Below are 17,191 nucleotides of genomic sequence, written 5' to 3' on the forward strand. Positions count from 1 at the left end.
GTACACATTGACACACAGACCCAGCAGAGGTGTGGACTTGAGTCACATGACTTGGACTCGAGTCAGACTCGAGTCATTAATTTTATGACTTTAGACTTGACTTGAAAAAATGTTCTAAGACTTGTGACTTGACTTGGACTTTTACACCAGTGACCTGGGACTTGAATTGGACTTGAACCGGTTTACTTGAAAAGACTTGATATTTTACCCCAAATATAAAATTTAACACACATATTATATAGAAAGTGTGCACCATTAATTCAATTCATTCATTCATTTATTCCAACCACACTCTGTACGTATGTGTGCGTGAGCTGTAGCACAGCCAATCAAATTAACCAGATTTCTTTTTTAAGAAGAAAAAAAAAAACGCTCAAAAATGCTGCAAGTAGTTATTTTTTTTCCAGGTACATAAACTATGAAGTAGTCAACAAAAAAACGAAATGCAATATGCAAAACATGCAAGAAGAGAATCACAGACAGAGATGGAACAACTTCCAACTTTGTCTGACAGTTGAAGTTGCATAAAGAACGGTAGGTGGTGCTTCTCTTTTGCTATGATGAGATAGCTGACTTCATCTAACTTTGTGATGTCAACTAACTTTATTGTGTATGATATTTTTGTCATGCTATTTTAAAGCCGGTCCTACAAGCACATCCAAGAATAACATGCAGCTTATCTCAGAATTGTCGGTGAAAATTATTCTTGGAGCTAAGTTTAATTGAGCTGCATTTTATAGAGGTGCAATTAAACAATTTGTGTATATTTTCTAAGTTCACTATTTCGTCATGTGTTGAGAAAAACAGAAATTTAAAAATCACATGGTCTAATATTTACATTTAGCCAGTGTTGGGGAGTAACGGAATACATGTACCGCCGTTACGTATTTAAAATACAAAATATGAGTAACTGTATTCCGTTACAGTTACCGTTTAAAAAGGTGGTATTCAGAATACAGTTACTTTGTTGAAATAAATGGATTACACGGCGGTATTTTCCTGTTTCATATTGTCGCGGGTCAGGACTGTTTGGGTTTTGTTTGACAGCTACGTTCTGTTGTTCCAGGCTGCAGCGTTACGGTTGCCATGGTTACAGGGTGACGCTCTCTCTCTGCGTGTTTCCTGGTAGAGAGAGCACCTTTTTGTTGTTGTTGTGCTAAGCTAATAGGCAGAATGCTACAGATATAGCTCTAAAGAATGTAGCCTCATGGGCAGTGTAGTCCGTGCTGCAGGAAGAATGGACTGCCATACCCGTTATGTGTCTGTGAGCGCGAGGAGGGAGAAAAAGGAAAGGTACGAGTTGTCATCGAGCAGAAACGGGAGCTGGAAGCATGTAAATATAATAATAACCACTTCAGCCAAGAAGAGTGCCTGACGAGCCCAGTTGTAAGTAAGCTATTAAGACTTGACTGTACACTGTGTTCGTGTTTTCCTCCAAAAACAATAAGTTCCGTTGGAGCAGCCTTTCAACACCTCTCTCTGTCTCTCGCAAGCAAAGTTGACCCAGACAACAAAGTAAAGCTGTTTTTCGGCTACGAGCCCAACACGGAACCCACGGTATTAGCCAGAGGTCCCTTTACTACGGTTCGGAGTCGCGGACCTTCAGTAATAGTAATAAATCACAGCAATAGTACATTTACGTAGTTGTAAAAAGCATGATAATATATTAAGTAATCCAAAGTATTCAGAATACGTTACTCTCATTGAGTAACGTAACGGAATACGTTACAGAATACATTTTGGGGCATGTATTCTGTAATCTGTAGTGGAATACATTTTAAAAGTAACCTTCCCAACACTGCATTTAGCATATAACTGCGACATTTTTTTTTCGTTTTTTCTTTAAAGACTCGAAAGGACTTGAAATTCAAAGTTTCAGACTTGTGACTTTACTCGGACTTTTACACCAGTGACTTGAGGCTTGACTCTGACTTGCCTGACATTACTTGAGACTTGACTTGAGACTTGAGGATAAAGACTTGAGACTTACTTGAGACTTGCAAAACAATGACTTGGTCCCACCTCTGAGACCCAGTAAAACAAAATTACCCAAGCTGGTCCCAGACTGGGTCTGGGCTCCTTAGAACTGGTTGGACAGTTGAAGACATCCAGAGTCTTATATTAATATTTTCCCTTAAAACCTGTTTTTTTAAATAACTTGTTAATATCCACCAGCTTGCCAGCAATCTGGTTAGTGTCATGGTTTTCCCCTTATTAGAATACCCTAAGGAACATTTTATATAGTTAAAGATCCTTTTTTTTAAATAACACCAACCTTCTTCTGTGCCTGCCTCTCCATTAGAGCATGTATGTGCTGTGCTGTGGCATGGCTGCTCACCATATGGCAGCAGGGACACGGAGAATCTCTTGCTCTCTAGTTTTCTCTCTGTGTGCCAAGCTCTGCTGTTCCTCCTCCATCCCTTCCCCTCCCTCTCTTCCGTCAGAGAACTCACCATGCTGAGCTGCCTGGGTGTACTCTCACCTCCCCCACTCCCTCCATCTATCTATGCTCCCATCCTTTCCTTATATCACGCTCTCTCTTATGCCCCTACAGTTTCTGATGGAAATCATAACTTTTTTTTTTTTTTTTTTGAAGCTGGGTTTGAAGGTTTGAAATCTTATAGAAAAAGAACAGATTATAGTTTTGGGAAACCCCGCCAAAGGGAGGAGGGAGGGGGGATTATTCCAAAACTGACAGTGGTAATTTAGTACGCATCATGATGAGCGTACAGTATGCACTGCTTCTCAGCTCGCTAAATGATTTTCTCTTTCTCGTCATTTCTTCCTCTACTTTTCTCACCTCCCGTTCCTGCTCCTTCTCCTCATATACTTCTCTGACTGCTTTTCCACCCACTCTCTCCTCATCCTCGCTCTTTCTCACTTCTTGCCTCTCCTTTTCTTTACCACTCTAATGTGCCTTCCTCATTCTGTTGAAATGATGCTCATCTTGCAATCGTGAAAAGCGTCTCTGGAAATAAAAATGTATCTCGACTCTTCCGACAAATTTCATCACTGGTTTGTCACCGTCTGAAGCAAGCAGCTCTCGCTCACGAAGGCCTCTGCTGCAGGGAATGCCTGTGCACTCAAACTACTTTCACTCCTTGGTTTATCTCAGTAGAAGTAAGAAACCCTGCTTTTAAACTGCATTCAACAACAGTCAGGCAATGTTTTGTCTTTTTTGTGAGCAGTCCTCGTTTCCAATTAAAACAAGACAAAGGGCAAATTAACTGTACAGAAAAGATGGACATACTTGTGACAAACTCGGACATGTTTGAAATTCTCTGTCAACATTACTTTCGTTACTTTTAAAGCATTTATAGCACCCTATAAATCTCCATTACAATGTGAGGGGCTTTCTCTCGATGTTGTTAATCAAGGTCTGTGCCTCATCCCAGTTCTCTTCCGGGGGGCTGCTCGAAAAGCACAGAAGCAGCGAGAAAATGGCTAAAAAGGAAAAAATGTGAGGAGAGGAGTGAGAAGAAACTCTGGCTCTGTCATGTAGACTTAATTACTCAGGCTCACACACGCTAACATACAAACACACACTTATAAATAGACAAATACCAAGGGATGACTTTTTTGGGGGGAGGGGATTATTTTTAAGATGAGATAAAGCACCGAGTGTAGAACAGTGAAGGAGAGTGAGTGAAATGAAGCCAAGCTCTAAGAGAAAATTAAAAAAATAAAACACAGAACAAAAGATAAATTTAAGGAGAGAGCGAAGGAGAGAGAGGCAGGACAGATGGAGAGAGCACCAGAGCCAACGGTGGAGCTAAGTGGGTAGTGTGCTCCCCAGACAGCGCTCCATATGGCCTGGCAATGCCATACACAGCCAGGCAGCACAAACACACGCATACACACTGCACTCAGACACACACAAGTACCCAAACACTCCCCGCACAAACAATCAAATTCGCACACGTAGTGCATATTGACACATTAATTACCATGTACCCACACATGTACAGAGTTCAGTCTGAGGAGCGATGCGACTCCAGCCACTCTTTTTAAAGAATACTAAACCATCACATTTGATGTGTTGATATTTGGTGTTTGAAGGCACCAAATTTACTGTAAGCACAAAAAATTTAGGTTAGCGACGGCAGAGATTTGTCCAGCTGGACAGATTTATATTTTACCGCGTGAAGGGGAAGGAGAGCAGTTTTGTGCAGCCTTCAGTTGTCTGTTCACCGAATTCAGTATGTACAACATTTGTTCGTGTGATTTCGAGCCAAGACGTGACAAGAAACGTTTTTTCTTTTTTTAAATCGTCGCTCTCAGATATTCGTCCAATGCTGCGGCTGCTGCCCATAAGCCAATACATGAGCCTGCGTAATCTTTGTGTTGCTCCCAAGCATTGAAAAATTTGGAGGGTCGTGCCAGGAAGGGCATCCTGTGTAAAAGGTTTGGCAGTCCAAATATGGAGATAGACCAGGGCGATGTGACCAAAAATATTTATCACGATATATATTTGAAAATTTGCGATAACGATATAACTGATGATATAATTGACACTAGACAAATTACTTTACAACTCCACAACTTTATTATTGCAAAAAAAAAAACCATCAATGTATTTTCACTTGAACAAGCAGCTGTTTTTTATGTGCATTAAAGTTATATAAAAATGTAACAGTGCAAATGCAAATTCCTCGCTGACAGTTTAACCAAAAGGCATTTCCAGTGGAAACTGGCCGACATATCCTCAGCATAACCATGTATAATATCCACAAAACTTAAAGAGGTTATACACACACAATACGGTAATATTATGTTGAAGCACAGTACGTATCACTCCGCGAGGCTCCTACCTACGATAGCCGTAATGCTCCAACAATCCATCAAGCTGGTGCGGCTTCGTAGCTTAGCAAAGTCGTACTAAAACATTTGACAGATTTTCAAACGCCGTGTACGACATAAAATCGTTTCGAGGTCAGTAAACACAACCAGAATTCAAACATAAGGCACACGGGATTATAAGGGGCACTGTCGATTTTCAGAAAAATCAAAGGATTGATTTTAAGTGCGCCGTATTTTCCAAAAAACACGGTAATAACGACGGCCCGCTAGCATGCTCTACCAAAAATAGTGCTTTGTTGTGTATCTGACGGACGAAAGCTAAACCAGTTCCACACTGAAGTTTTCACATTTTTACAAACCAATTCTGGTTCATCCGTTTCATTCAGCGATACGCTTTTGCCCTCATTCTCCGTTGGCGCCATGATTTTTCCACCATGTGTGTATGAAAACAAAGGCACTGCGCATGTGTGTTTTACCCAAATTCTATCGCGATATTTCATTTTCTTATCGTTGCCCAACATTATACCGGTATTACAGTGAACGGTATGATATGGCCCAGCCCTACATGGAGATCACAGTGATTCCATACCTGATTGGTCCAGGCCTGGAAAGAGGCGGCTGTGGCGAAGGTAGCAGCCCAAAGAAGAAGAAAAAAAAGATGGCTTCTAGCACAGTTTTAGTAAGTCCTATAAAATTTGCCAACACAACACGTAGCAGAAAACAGGAAGGTAGATTTTGCCCAGTTACCTGACAGAAAGAGCAGAGGGTGAGATAAAGTGACCAGCAAACTTTGCAGCCCTTCAGTTTATAGTTACTACTTTGATTTTATGTTCAGAATACCGGTACATATCGCTGCATGTAGAATAATAAAGTAATACTTAGGAATTGGATCTTCTGAGATCTTCTAAGGTCTAAACCATCATCTGTGACCCTACCCCTAACCCTAAATTATTATTTTTTTAATCTATTTTGGTCTTTCCCAATTACGGTGGTTGTTGGATTGTCTTTAGAGTTGGAAACCCTGCTTCTGAGGGTGCAATCATTCTCTGAAACCGCAGTTTCAGTATCAGAATTAGAGAAACTTTATTAACCCCAGAGGGAAATTAAGTTGTCATAGCAGCAAATTTATAACCGACATCAAACACTTATATGAAATGAGTGTAGAAACAGAGATATTGATAGATAAATATTAAGATAAATAGATAAATATAGGGATAAAGGTATAAATATGCATATACATATATAGGGATGGGTACCGGTGTCCGGTGCCATGATGGCACCGGTTCTGACATAAACGGTAGTAACCAGACCGAAAAGCAGCGCACATTTCGGTGCTTTATTTCGGTGCTTTATTTCGGTGCTTTTTTTTTCCTGAGCTGTGATGCACTTTAGATTCTAGCCAATCATTTTACGTTTCCGAGGATAGTAGGCGGGTCCAGGTACGTACGTTCTTTTAGAGCAGAGCTACAGATTAAAAATGCCCAAGGCGAAGCGGTCAAAAGTATGGCTGTACTTCACAGCAAAATATGCAAACTCAGCAGCCTGCAACAAGTGTTTTAAGCTGATACTGTGATACTGTCAAAGGAGGTAACGCCTCAAATCCAATGAAACACCTGGCGACGCATAGCGGTTTTTTTAAAAGCCGAGAAATGCGCCATTTTTGATAGCTTGCTGCGAGACCTCACACCATGCACATCTACTGCGGGTGGGTTGCCAGTTATCGGACCCGGAGTTAGCAACATCCCCCAAAAACCCGAAGAATAGAGTCCTGGCCCCTAGCCCTGCCAGTGTAGCAGAAATGATGATGGATGATGACGGCAGCAGCAGTCGTTCTTCTCTGCGTGAGTAGCTTAATGTTGTCCGTGTGTAATTTACGTTGAGTAGGCTAACCACGTTATTACATTAATGCATGTAAGGTGAACTAGCAAACATCATCATAGCTACATGCGGCTGTCTTCTTGTTTGATGGCAGATACTCCCTTCACCGTGGCCAAAAAGGCTAAAATGACCAAAGAAAAAGTGGAAAACAGTTAAACATGAGAGGTTTTTGGACAAAGTTTGTGTTTTTTCCATTGATTAAGCACTGCTTCCAGCCAAGAGTGATACCATATATGCCCCATAGCTGCAGAAAAGGCTAACATTGTTATCTTTTTACAAAAAAACAGCTGAACATGGGAGGTTTTTGGACCAATTTTGTGTTCTCCATTCTTTAAGCACCGGTTTCAGCACCGTTTAAGCACCGGCACCGTTTCAAAAGTACCGATTTGGCACCGGTAAACGATACCCATCCCTATACATATAAATATAAAAGGACAACAGTGTGCAAATATTTGTCGTGGTGTACAAAAGTGACAGGATGCAGTTTCTTTTATATCTTGGTTTTTGGGCGATGGTTTTGATTCGTAAACTTTTTTGAGGGAGGGGCTGGGCGGCTGGTTGAAAACTGGAAGGAATGAGAAAATTTGTCTTTGAGTCTTTGAGCTAGCCTTTTGAGTTTTGACTTTTAAGTTTGGTGAATTATGTAGCTGGGAGGGACACGAAGTAAAACTAAATACCAAACACACTAAAACAGAAACTAGTGGATATATTAGAAAAGGATGTTGAATAAGGAGCTGCTGGGCAGGATGAAAAGACTACAGAGGAGAATCATGGATGTAGTGAAGGAGGATATACAGAGGGTTGGCGTGACAGAGGCGCACAGAGAATACGGTGAGGTGGAGGCAGATGAGTCGCTGTGGCATCCAAGGGTAGGGTATATTTAAATCATGCATCTCAAACAGATTCAGAACTGATCTGTACAAGCCTTATTCCTCCAGTAACAATTCAGAGAAATTTTGACCCAGCACCCTTGCACAACGCAAGTTATTTTGCTGCCTCCAGAAGCTTCTCTTCCCTTTGCATTGTGATTTTTCTAGCTGTTTCTTCACTAAATTTCTCTGCTGCTTTTTTACGTATTAAAAGTGGCGACTGGTTTAAGGGCAAATAAGTTGACTGTTTCTCAGTGACAATCAATGGATTGTCACTGAGAAAAACAATGAAGTTTTGGACCATGCACATGGACCATGTGCATGGTCCATGGACCATGCACATGGTCCATGTGCATGGTCCATGCGTGATGTTTTAGAAAAAGGGTTCATATTTGTGTTCATGACAAAAAACGTTCTTTAGTGCAACACTAAGCTACACGCTTGAACATCTTTGTTTGAGTCACGCTAATCATATCATATCATTTCAATCCTTTCTGCTGATGTCTGTATAGCAACCTCCAGTCAAAACCATTCACGTATCTGATGCTCACTGTGAGTCTTATTCAGTACGCATGGAAACCTCTCACACGTACAGAAATGTGAGCGTGTGTCAGGTCCCTTCCAGATCCCTGCTGAAGCAGAGACTTGCGGGAAGACCAGGATAACTGCCAATCCCTGTAGGGAGTAAGGAAGTGACTCCTCGCCAATCCCAGGGCTCACCGAGGTTACTATGGGGCTGCTGGGCCATTGCCATGGTACCCTGCCATCAGGGGACACCTGGCCAACCGCATTTGTTGATGTGAGGTGTAAACATCCTTACACCGCAGTACATCCATGCTGCCTCGACATTAGCTCTGGGGGAGCGATGAAGATTTTTGGACTATGGGAACAGTCCAAAAAAGTGTCAACCCTAATCAGAGACAATAATCAATCAATATTATGAAGGCTATACTTCCAAATGTCATGTAATTATTTCAATAACTTTACACAAAAAAAGGTTGAAATTCAATTTCATAAAAGCCTGGGTAATTATTAAGATAATTAATTTTGGCAAATTAGTATTCTAATAAACACAGGTCACTGTGCAAAATATGATAAAATATTAATAAAACAAAACATGCTCATTGAAAATAACACAAGTTCTTTACTGACGTACATTGTGACAATACTAAAATAACTGGATGAAAGCCCTGCATATGGTGATTAACTACAGATGAAGGGTTACTTGTTCCCATACAGACAGAGAAAATGCTACAACTCCTGGTTTTATTTTTTATGGGTTTTTTTTTTTATAGATTGAAAACGAAGCCATTAGGTTAACTGAAAAAGTGCACAATATTCAAGTCTAGAACAAAATGTTTTTTTCTCACAAAGCTTTCAGATTACCAGCAGCTCAACCAGCAGCTCACCAGAAGTCTATTGCTGTGACTACTGAGCTAATCAACCTGACAAACGTTTGGCATAAACTGACAATCACGAGCCAGGTTTGCTCCCTACGGTTTTTACAATATTTCTGCGAGTTATAGGGATGTCAATCCAGAAGCAGTTCTTGTATAGAAACACTTCCCAGTAGTCTGTTTGCCTAACGATTCCGCTTATCGGTTCCACTTGTACTTGAGCTACAATCAGCTGATTATAGTTCGGCACCTGCACAGACAGCATGCTAAGGCTAAACTAGCCAGGAACCCAGAGTGATGTTAAAGCTGAGTGAATGCTGACCCCAGCCCAGCAGCCAGACCCTGAACTTCAACAGGTAACAAATGGATGAGCAGTCAGACTGTAGCCTCCATTTCTACCTGCTCATTTTTCAACAGTAAATCACCGTGGCGATGGCTTTAAAGTCTCTTTGTGCTGGTTTCCATCTTTGCTTCGTATTCATAACTAAATGCTAACAGAAAGATCATATGCGTGTCCTCATTAGGATAGGGATTTGTGTTAGTGTAGGCCTCTAGCCTGTTGGCTTAAATTGTTAAATGCTAATTATAAAACAATGTGTTTCAGGTCATTTTATAGAGAAATGCAAAAGTAATGTATTGAGTAGTGTAATGAATTACTGTCTCCTGGGAGTAACAAACTGAATTACTTTTAAGGAAAGTGTTCTGTGTAATATGTGTAATACATCCACTCCACTCTGATCACAACAAAAAGGGGGAATTCCTCCAACATGCACACACTTTGCAATGCAAATGAGCCAATGAGAATCGATAAGAGAATCACAATCTCTAAATTCTTAAGAATTACCATTCTCAGTGAGTAAACACTACACTGAGGTGTACTTAATAACTAGTTGATCAGCTCATATCGAGTTGATCAAAAGAATGGAGCACCATACCATAATGTTAATTAATTAAACAATCATTTTCTGCCAACTTCACCAGACACATATTTACCTAACAGCCAACAAGATTCCACAGCTGAGACACCTTATATGCTGCTAATTGGCAATAGATGCTGTTCATAAGATTTTATCTTTCTGGCTAACAATGCTAACTCAACTTGGTAAGTAGGTGACCAGCTTATTAGCCACTATGATAAGCTACAATAAGCTAAAAAGACTTCAAAGGTTACAAACTTTGAAGTTTGATACCATCATCGGGAAGCTCGCGGTTCTCCAACGGGAGATTGAGAGACCAGTGTCAGAGTGTTAAAGAACAGCTTTGAAATTCTCATGAGTTGTCACAAAAGAAAAATTACCATCATAATCCGGCTACCCCTTCGGTGCCAGCTGTGGGCTCAAGGCCGGAGCCGAACAAAAACTCCTTGATAACGACTGTGTTGAGTCTGTTCCTTCCCATTCCCTACAAGGCCACCTGGGTTGGCTGGAAGACTGTTTACTTAGCCTGGCAGGGCGAAGGACACTGTCTCAGCTGAACTCTGGACACGCACACACATACATATACTGATACTGATAAGCACTCACTGACGCATCACCCTCCCTACCCCGGATCCAACGCCACCTCCAACGCTTACCTCCCCTCTGATGTGGACATCGGGTCAGTTGGAGGCGCAGTCGAAAGATTGCAGCGGTCCCAGATCAGATGTACACACTGGAACTCTTTCCCATGTTGCTGTCTGTGTTTATTGTGCTATGGTGTGTTGATATCTGTGCATTCCTGTATTATCCTTCTGTGTTACACATTTCAATGTTTTTTTTCCTCGCTACCTAGCCTGACCTGTCTCCCCAATGTGACGTTTGTGTATTGTATGTACGGTCGGCAAGGTCTGTCATCTCGGTTGTGGGCAAAAGACCTGCAACTGACAAATAAAGGCTATCTCATCTCATCTCATCTCAAACCAGGTACCATGTTATCTAGGGTCTTTAGACTGACTGTGCTAGATGCACTCTTTTAATTTCTCTTGCTGTAGCTATTTAGCTACAGCTAAATATTACTGACACTATGTTAGCAAAGAGGAAAATGCAAAACTATTGATCTGTTTTGGAAAAGATAATTTTTAAGTAATGTTAAGCTATACTACTACTATAAATTCAACCCAAGTGCAGCCTAGTGTTTGGATAGGAATTAAAAACTTTATCCTATCACAAGCCAGTTACAGCTAAGGAGAGATTATCGATCACAGTAAAGATTAAAAGCTGAGATAAGGCATATAGTGATTGGCTACAGCTTCATCACCACACCTGTAAATGAAAGCACAGCAATCTCTGAGTTTAAGTCTTACCACTATCCAGGTGGACGGGTTAAAAAATAATCCAACAACCTAAAGTTGTTATGAAAGATGAAAGTATCATTTACTCATACCAGGGTGTAACGTAATTGTTGCTTTTGTTGGTATTTTAACTCTAAGGTGCCTCAAGTGGCCAATCTAGGAAGTGAGGTTTTTGACATTTTCACATTTTGTTCAATTTTGTAGCCCCAGACGCTGCTAGGTGGTGTCTGCCCAATGCATTTTTATTTAAATTTAACCAAATCTCAGAAATTACATGTGTGCTTATAGTAGCTCAGCAGTTATTCCAGTGGTTGCTTTACAAACGTGATATTGTCTCTGTCCCAGTTCAGTGCCCCATGAAAGGCTGAAGGAAAAGTGACTGTAACGTCTGGTGTTCACAGGAATTGCGTGGGGAACACTAACCAGATAAGCGCAGATTGTATAATGTTAAAAATGAGGGTCATATTGTGGGATTCCTCAGAAAAGCAGATGTGCTCCAGCTGACTTACTCTGTAATCCCACCTCACTTTCTGATCCAGCGACACACTCACACACACTCCAACACACATACAGTGCAAATACAACATAAACAAGCTTTATCCTTTGATCATTGTGTGGCAGAAAAAAAACTATTTCTGGCTGCAAACGTCACTGCAAACAGGAATGCATGGAAACCCGGTTTTCAGTCCACAAATAAGCCAACGAAGACGGGGGTCCTCGTATGACATCAAAGAGTGTTTTTAAAGCAGCACTGGCAATTCAGGTCTGTATTAACGACTATTGATCAAATAAGCAGACTTTAAAACACACACACACAGACACACACGCAGCGGTGGAAAGATGATCACTGAGCAGTTCCATTATAAAGAATTGTTTCTGACCAACCCATCAAGCATCCAATTCCCACTAATTGGAGATGAGATGGGAAGGGTTATTTCGGAGAAAGCTAACCTCTAACCACCTGCACTCTCAGTAGGATGTTTGCTGGAAAGCTTGCTAATGAACTGGAGTGTTCAATTTACAAGTATGTAGAAGTAAATAGGTTTTGCTGGCAACGCTAAAGCCCAAAGTATATTTCACACAATAAATCTACACATGAAAGTTTCATTTTTGCAACGTTAGTCAATACAGAACTATTGGAGTTTCCTAGATAATTGATTGATGCGAGTATTATGATCAAGGTTCAAGGTTCTGGCGTACTTGGATTGCCTTATTATCATATTCGCCAACAAACGACTGCACAAGCTCAGCAAACAGACGTTCCTTCATACAATCCTGGATCAAACTCATAATTGACTTTTTTAATAATAGATTGTGTCCAGTTTTTCATAACTTTGTACTGTTTTAACTAAAGGATGCCTATTGAAAAGCTGAACATTATTCTACTGGTTAATGTTGAGTTTTGACTTTCACTTCCTTAAGAAACCAACAACATACTACGACAAAATAATTTGCAGTACTTTATTCCAAAGTTGGAATAAAGACGGCAGGAAGAAGTAACTTTACTGATAAGCATTGTTTGTAGGTATGCCATGAAAACATTTAATGATATACTGAACAAAAGGACCTTCACCCTATAGATGAAAGCTCAGCCTGACGATATATCATTTCTATTGAAAAGTACTGACAAGGGGTGGAAGAAACAATCGGTACTGTATATCTCACAATAATTTCTGCAGCAATACAGGGACACCAAATATTGATATTTTGTTAAATAAATCAAAATACTGTGGGAATGCTATGAGTAAGAGGTCTCATCTAATGCACCACCATCCTGAGATAACGCTGGGTGAGTAAACTTATATTGAATCGAGTCTGAATGAGCCTTGGCCAATGAGTGTGACTCAAGGAGACTCGACTCAACTGTCTTAATGGGCTCAAATTGTATTCTGGTTATATATCTATAGAACAGGAAGACAGCTTACATATCTTTTGACATGTCTGTCTAAAATCTCCAATCATTATACACTGGATTGAGATCTGATGATTTTGACACTAATCAAACCATTCAGTGACCCATATACCTTATAGATGGGTGTAGTGTTATTCTAGGAGAACACTCCATTGGGATAAAAATGTCTTATTGTCATAGGATAACGGTGATCACCCCAAAAAACTTTATTTTGATTTGCAGTGGCTTTTTCCCCTAAAGCTAGGGTATCAAACATAGGGCCCGGGGGCCAAAATCAGCCCGGCAAAGACCCCAAATCTGGCCCACTAGATTAGATTTTGAAAGAGGGCATACGTTTTGGACTTTTAACTGTATTTTTAAAGGTGGAACAGCTTTTGCTACTGATAAAGACCTTCCCCATGACCATTTGTATGACACAAAAGTAAATAAGTAATAGCTTAACACTGAAATGACAGGAAAGTTCCTGTTTTTCACTATCTACTATAGAAATTTCAGTTTTTTACAATGGGGCCACATAGAAAAAATTAATTTTTAGTGAATTAACAAAATGTTTCTATTTAATAATAACAGGTTATTCTGGCCAATGCACTACTAGAACTTTTTCTGTATAATAATATTAAGATGTCTCAGGTATCGGGTCAGGGATAGCTCAGTAGGTATAGTGGTGGCCCCATGATCGAAAGGTCGGGGGTTTGATTACAGCTAAGCAAGGTACCATCCGTACACACTGCTCCTCGGGCTAAATGCAGAGAGGAATTTCCCAACGGGGATCAATAAAGTATACATTATGATTAAGTGTGTAGTTATACTTCTTTACACTTATCGAAAGGGGGAGTTTCACTGATCCAGCCCACTAGAGATCAAAGTGGGCTGTACGTGGCCCACAATGTAAAATGAGTTTGCCTCCTCTAAGGGGACAAATGGACCCAAACCATGTCAGCAAAATGTCCCACACAGTAACATGACACTGGATTATTTCAGTCTAGTTCAAGTGTTTTTTCTTTTATATGTACACTATGCTGAAACTGCATACGTAAAAGACAGACAAAAGTATTGGACAACATCTAAAAAACTGAATTCGAGCATGGTACTGTAATAGAATACCATTCCTGCAACAAGTCAGTTTGTGAAATTTCTTTCCCCATAATAGAGAGTCCATGATCCCATGATGTTTCCTTGATGTAAGTGGTATTTTTACAAAGTGAAAACATTTTAGAACCACAACCACTCAGCCATGAACTCACGTAACATCACAGAGCGGGGTCACTGAGTGCTAAGGCCCACAGTGCATAAAGGAAACCAGTGATCAGCTCCTATACCTGCACAGGTACAAACCTCCTGTGTTAAGGTTAGCATAAAAACTGTACACCAGAAGCCTCGTGGCATGGGTTTCCATGGCTCCTGCAGGACTAATGTGTAGGTTTCCCAAGCTGTTGTCCATATGGTGTATTATGTAAAGAATACAGGCTGATCTCTATAGATATGTATCTTAATCAGAAATCTTAATTCCCAAAAAATGGGTCTAGACATCAGCCCAATAAATCTAGTATGAGCCAAACTATAAATCTAAGCTAACAAAAATATAGTGATTCGTAGTTACAAGTGATTGAATACTAATAATATATTACTATAATAATTATGAATACTAAATTAAAGTGCAAGTGTGATAAAGATCTTTGGTTTGAAGTTTAGCTTTAGTGCAATATATGATCATGCTAACCTTTGACAGAGAAGAGAGACTGATTATTATAGAAGAAGGTATTATTAGATTGCTGTATCCTCTTTTACAGTGAATGAAATATAAAACAGAGTTAAAAGAAAAAAATAACTAACTGGAAGAGACCTCATTTTCACTTAGCAAGCAGCCACCAAACAGCTAACAGCCAGTTAGCTTGACTGTATATAGGGAGAATGTTTTCCAGGTAGAAAGCTGCATTATGCTAGCTAAGGGACAGTGCTTACCTTCTCTATGCTACATAGTAGGTGAGCATAACAGTTTCTTCTTTTCATTCTTCATCTCTACCTAAAACTGTTTTATGTGTCTTCAGAAGCATGCATCCATCCTAAAAGTTTGTGTACAGCACCAGCTTCCACCAACAAAGCTAGTGAGTAAACATGACTAGAACAAAACCTAGTTTAGATACTCCACTGACATTTCCATTCATTCTAAAGGAAACGATAAAGCCTTTCAGCTGAGACATTGCTGCTAATTCAGCTTTTTAGCAGTCTTTAGGAAGCACCATTTCCCATAACTCCCAGCGCTTTGTGACCTCAACGTCACAGCTCAACAGAAGAGTACAGGGATCACAGCTAGCTGACAAGTCCATAAAAAAGACTGAACACTTATAGGTTACTAGACAGCAGAGATTATATCAGCTAAAACAACAAGAGGATTACTAAGCATTTAAGATATGGACGAAATCAAATCACTATACTCTCCCTGACAATCTTCAGGTTTTTCTAATGAAACCGGAAGTTTTTTTCTGCCATCACTAAGTTTGAAATGCCAAAGATTGTATAAATTCAGAAATCAAAATCAAAATCAAAAAAATTGTTACATTGCATCTGATTTTAGAAGGCAAGAAAACGAAACATAAATCCCATTTGCTTTTGAAACTTGGATTTAAGGATCTTAGGTGGGTTTTTTCTAAAGGAAAATGATGCCTCATGTTGCATAAATCTGTTCGAACATGTGAGAGGAAGATGACGCGAAAGTCACACAACCGCATGATAGAAGTCATTCCTCCAGACGAGCAGTTTTGGCAGAAGAGACGAGCAAATTGTGAGACACACAGAGCATCTGAATCCAGCCTTTAGCCAGCCACTCTACGGAGGAGGAAGATAACATCAGCTAGTCTCTAATGACTCAGGCTCTGGACTGGACTCATCAGACCAACCATGTCCTTCTTTACAGCGGAAGCTCTGTAGGTTGCCGCCTGACAGATGACAGACAGCAATTGGTCTGTTTGTGTGTGTCTTAGAGACACAGAATGCTAAAATAAAAGTTTAATAAATATAAAAAATAAATCTAAAAGTCTAAATGACGTGCCGTGTATTTCTGTTCCACTTAAGGTATTATGCAAATTGCATAATAATGGCTTGAGTCACACTTGCAAAAAATAATCACCATCGTGCGTGTTTATCTTTAATACCGCTGATTCATCTGAGGTGTAAAACTGAATTTCACAACAAACATGAGAAACACCGTCTTGATTGGAGATTGAGGCCAGAAAGGCGACTTGATGCTAAAGTGACGCAAAAGCAAATATTAGCTCGCACTTTTAGCAACTTAGGGCCAGTTCCACATCGATGGGGTGGTATTGACCTGGTGGTTAAAGAGTAGCTGTTGGCACTCACCGGACGTCGTTTTGCTGCGGGGGTTTCTTCTGTCCAACCAGGTTCACTGTTCTGGCTTGGATAGGCTTTTCTTCTCTGAAAAACACAAAGTTAGAAAAGTGCAGTTAGTCCAGCATTTTGCTATGATTTTGTTTGATTTATGTGCTTCGTCCTCCTAACATTGAACAAGTCACCAGTGACAGCCTTGGGGTACAGGCTAGGGTTAAGTTCACGTCTATCCCTTTATAACTTCTACAAGGCATCTGCCCTGAATCCTACTGTCTGACAAAGCATGGCAGACCTGTCTTAATGTTTCTCTCCTATAAGCTGAAACATCTAAGCACGACAATTAGTCCAGAATTCAGTTACATATTGGTTCATTTTGGCACATTACATGCTAGCTTGTAATGTCAATAATTATCTTGTTATCTACATAAAACTTTGTGTCCGGGCATTGTTTTCTCAGTCCTTATTCAATTTTCATCCATCCGCTTCCACTTGTCCTTTTCTGGAGCCTATCCCAGCTGTCATAGGACGAGAGGCGGGGTATACCCTGGACAGGTCGCCAGTCTGTCGCAGACAACCATTTGCATTCACATTCACACCTATGGGCAATTTGGATTAACCAATTAACCTATCCCCACAAACTGCATGTCTTTGGACGGTGGGAGGAAGCCGGAGCACCCGAAGGGAACCCACGCAAACATGGGGAGAACATGCAAACTCCACA

At 40.4% G+C, this 17,191-nt stretch overlaps 1 protein-coding gene and 1 long non-coding RNA gene across 4 annotated transcripts in view; one reads left to right on the plus strand and one right to left on the minus strand.

The window, feature by feature from the left end:
• Positions 1 to 17,191, minus strand: part of LOC120741750 (regulating synaptic membrane exocytosis protein 1-like) — a 110,244-nt gene that overhangs the window by 89,556 nt on the left and 3,497 nt on the right. For all 3 annotated transcript variants that reach the window (XM_040044784.1, XM_040044785.1, XM_040044780.1), the window contains exon 2: positions 16,483 to 16,557. In XM_040044784.1, coding sequence (XP_039900718.1) covers positions 16,483 to 16,557 — 75 coding nt within the window. The remainder of the gene's footprint in view (positions 1 to 16,482; positions 16,558 to 17,191) is intronic.
• On the plus strand, positions 7,714 to 11,708 carry LOC120741753. Its single transcript, XR_005697684.1, has 3 exons — positions 7,714 to 7,864; positions 11,093 to 11,095; positions 11,695 to 11,708. It is a non-coding gene; the product is annotated as an uncharacterized LOC120741753 (long non-coding RNA).

Source organism: Simochromis diagramma, unplaced genomic scaffold (assembly GCF_900408965.1).
Source record: "Simochromis diagramma unplaced genomic scaffold, fSimDia1.1 OVJJ01000486.1, whole genome shotgun sequence".
Taxonomy (NCBI): Eukaryota; Metazoa; Chordata; class Actinopteri; order Cichliformes; family Cichlidae; genus Simochromis; species Simochromis diagramma.